Consider the following 3690-nt stretch of genomic DNA (forward strand, 5'->3'; position numbering starts at 1 on the left):
CGCAAAACCTCGTGGAACCACGTCGTCTTCGACCACCCCGCCACCTTCGCCACCCTTGCCATGCACCCCGACAAGAAGAAGCAAATCCTCGAAGACCTCAACACCTTTCGCAACTCCAAGGACTACTACAACAAGATCGGCAAGGCCTGGAAGCGAGGTTACCTCCTCTACGGCCCTCCTGGCACCGGTAAATCCTCAATGGTGGCCGCCATCGCCAACTACATGGATTACGATATATATGATCTCGAGCTGACGACCGTCAAAACAAATACTGATCTAAGAAAGCTACTCATCGAGACGACCAGTAAGTCGATAATTCTGATCGAGGACATCGACTGTTCGCTGGAGCTGACGGGAAAGAGGAAGAAGAAAGCCGATAAGGAGAGCGAGGGAGGGAAGCCAGCATTGCCAAGTGAAGATGACAAGGACGATGGCAGCAGCAAAGTGACACTGTCTGGGCTGCTGAATTTCATTGATGGATTGTGGTCGGCCTCCGCAGGCGAGAGGCTGATTGTGTTCACGACGAACCATATCGAGAAGCTTGATCCAGCGTTGATAAGGAGAGGGAGGATGGACAAGCATATTGAGATGTCATATTGTAGCTTCGAGGCGTTTCAAGTGTTGGTGAAGAATTATCTGGGGATTGATTCGCACGAGATGTTCGATAGGATTCGAGGGTTGATGGAGGAGGTGAAGATTACGCCGGCTGATGTTGCGGAGAACCTGATGCCTAAATCTGTTAGCGATGGCGCAGAAACTTGTTTGAATAGGCTCATTCAAGCTCTGAGTGAAGCTAAGGAGGCAGCACTGAGAGGTGCCGAAAGCAGGCAAGAGGAAATTAATGGAGAGAAGAGTAAAACTGATGGAGATGATGAAAATAAAGAATTACAGGGAGCTGAGAATTCTACTACATGAGACTAATATGGTTGAAGTTAAGATAGATAACTTGTTGGGAGCTGAAACTTTTATTTGTAGCTTAAAGATTTTGGAGTCATTTATGCTTTTTGACATTGAGAACACAGGATGTGATTTGTATGCAAAGATTATTCAGAGTTTCAGTTTCTGTTGATTGTAGAAAATAAAGAAGTTGATCTATGTTGCAATATCTATGTACTTTCTTTAAGGAAACAGGCGGAAGAGAGTGTAGATTTGAATCATGAGTAACGCAAGGCACAATATATATCAGAAATTAATTAATTTTGAATGATACGTTGAGAGTATATATGGCAAATTACCCAAATACATTTTACCAGGTTTGATGAAAAGCATGCAAGTCTAGGAAAAATAGAACCAAGAGGATTAACTCAAATTCAAGCTCTGCTATGATAAGCTATAGATGCGTTTGGAGTACATGATTGATTATAGGCTAATTGGTTTTCTCTTTGGATATTGCAAATAATCTCCCTCGCCTCTGCATTGATGAACACTTACTATCTGTTAACTATTTCACTAACACTTAATACTTTCGTATTCACATTTTAAGAATACTTTCATATTCACATTTTAAGAAGGATAAAATTGCATATAAACCTTTCTCCTTTATGAATTTAGATGTGGAGGCTATGAGCGATTTAACTTATATTTTTGGCCCTTAAGATGATAAGATACGTAAAAAGCTTTTTGGCTCTATTTTTGGCCCCTTAAGATGATAAGATACCAATTATGCCTACTCTGAATTGGAATTTGGATCCTCTCCATTAAAAAAATTAGTAAAGAGACTTCTAGTTTTTATCACAACTGTTTGATTATAAAGTGTGTGATTGTCATTTTAAATCTACCACCCATGGAAATCTCGTGAACCGCAAACATTCCTAATTTAATAATCAGAGAAATTTTCAAAACAGTCCAAAAAATCAACCCGATCTAGTTTTATTTACTGAAAAAGATCTAGTTTCGGCTACATCAGCATTGAGGCCAGAAACCGAGTCGTTTAAGAAAAAGAAGTCCTAATTAGTCGGGGTTGACCACACCGACTAGTTAGAAGCCACTCTAGCAGAGCCCAATCTAGCAGACTGAGTCGTGATTTCTCTATTTCTCTAAGTAACGAAATAGTCGGGGTTCCCAACCCCGACTATTTCTATTTATGGTGGGCCTGCCGACTTATATATACCCACCCAAACCTCTCCCCCTTAGTTATCATAATTTATTTCTTTCTCTTCACCTATGATCCTCTCTTTCTCCTCCTCCTACCTGAGTCCCCCCCAACTCATTTTTTAGGCTGAAATTTGACAAGAAAATTTGCAGAATATCTCTAGGGTAATTTCTCTCCCTTCTCTATTCTTCAACATTTAAAAATCTCTCTTCTTCAACATTTAAATCTAGGATTTTCATCAAAATCCAATCTCTAGGGTTTGAAATCTAATATCAATTAGATATCTTTATGGCGATTGTCAGCCTTTGTGTGTGGTATGCTTTAATTAAAATTAAAATTGTAGGGCATAGAATGCTTATGTTGGGGTTTATGGTTTTTATTTATTTATTTAGGGTTTTTGATTAAAATTAGAGTTATATGATTATGAAATTGTTGCGTTGTATATATGGATTATAAGATTGTTTGCATCTAGGTTTCTCTCTCTTATTCAATGGTGATACTATTTTTAAATTTGTTTTCATTTAAATGATATAATCTATTTTTTTCCAGAGGTTGAACAATATGGTTTGTATTGCTTATTCTTACGGTGGGAAAATGTAAAACCCCAGAAAAATTTGAGTTAATGATTGATAAATTGAATTATTATGTGATTAATTATAATAAATGGATATTTATTGAGATAAATATTATTATATGGTGTATGAGTACTCTAACAAGTATTTTGAGTATAAACAAATCAGTGAATGAGAAAGAAACATGTCGAAACATGCACAATGACCAAAAGACTGAAAATTTGAGAAAACTGGAAATTTTCAGCCCGGTCGATCGCCGCAGTCGACCGCCGTTCGGTCAACCGCGAAACCTGAACATTGCTTTTTCTGTTTTGACTTGGTTTCGGGTATTTACGACCCATATTTGTTTTTTCTGTTATATATATCACATATTCACGAGGTTTTCAGTTTTCTTTCATACTTTTGAAACCTAGCAGCCACCAAACAATTTTACAAATCCCTAATTTGATTTTTGAGAGAAAATAAGAGCTTTTAAAGAAGGATTTTGGTTTGTGGCTTGGACATCAGCATTGGAATTCCATCTTTCACGTTTTGTATCAAGTCTCAGGCGAGTTTCATCTCTGCTAATCCCTCTTCCTGTTTTAAAGAGTTTTTAATAAGAAATGATACGTTGAGAGTATATATGGCAAATTACCCAAATACATTTTACCAGGTTTGATGAAAAGCATGCAAGTCTAGGAAAAATAGAACCAAGAGGATTAACTCAAATTCAAGCTCTGCTATGATAAGCTATAGATGCGTTTGGAGTACATGATTGATTATAGGCTAATTGGTTTTCTCTTTGGATATTGCAAATAATCTCCCTCGCCTCTGCATTGATGAACACTTACTATCTGTTAACTATTTCACTAACACTTAATACTTTCGTATTCACATTTTAAGAATACTTTCATATTCACATTTTAAGAAGGATAAAATTGCATATAAACCTTTCTCCTTTATGAATTTAGATGTGGAGGCTATGAGCGATTTAACTTATATTTTTGGCCCTTAAGATGATAAGATACGTAAAAAGCTTTTTGGCTC

At 37.1% G+C, this 3690-nt stretch overlaps 1 protein-coding gene across 1 annotated transcript in view; it reads left to right on the plus strand.

Moving 5' to 3' along the window:
* Positions 1-1105, plus strand: part of LOC109821544 (AAA-ATPase ASD, mitochondrial-like) — an 11016-nt gene extending 9911 nt beyond the window's left edge. Inside the window, 1 exon segment of the mRNA XM_020387725.1 lies at positions 1-1105. This exon segment is cut by the window's left edge and continues 11 nt beyond it. Coding sequence (XP_020243314.1) covers positions 1-915 — 915 coding nt within the window. The 3' untranslated portion in view covers positions 916-1105.

The sequence above is a fragment of the Asparagus officinalis genome, chromosome 1 (assembly GCF_001876935.1).
Source record: "Asparagus officinalis chromosome 1, Aspof.V1, whole genome shotgun sequence".
Classification (NCBI taxonomy): Eukaryota; Viridiplantae; Streptophyta; class Magnoliopsida; order Asparagales; family Asparagaceae; genus Asparagus; species Asparagus officinalis.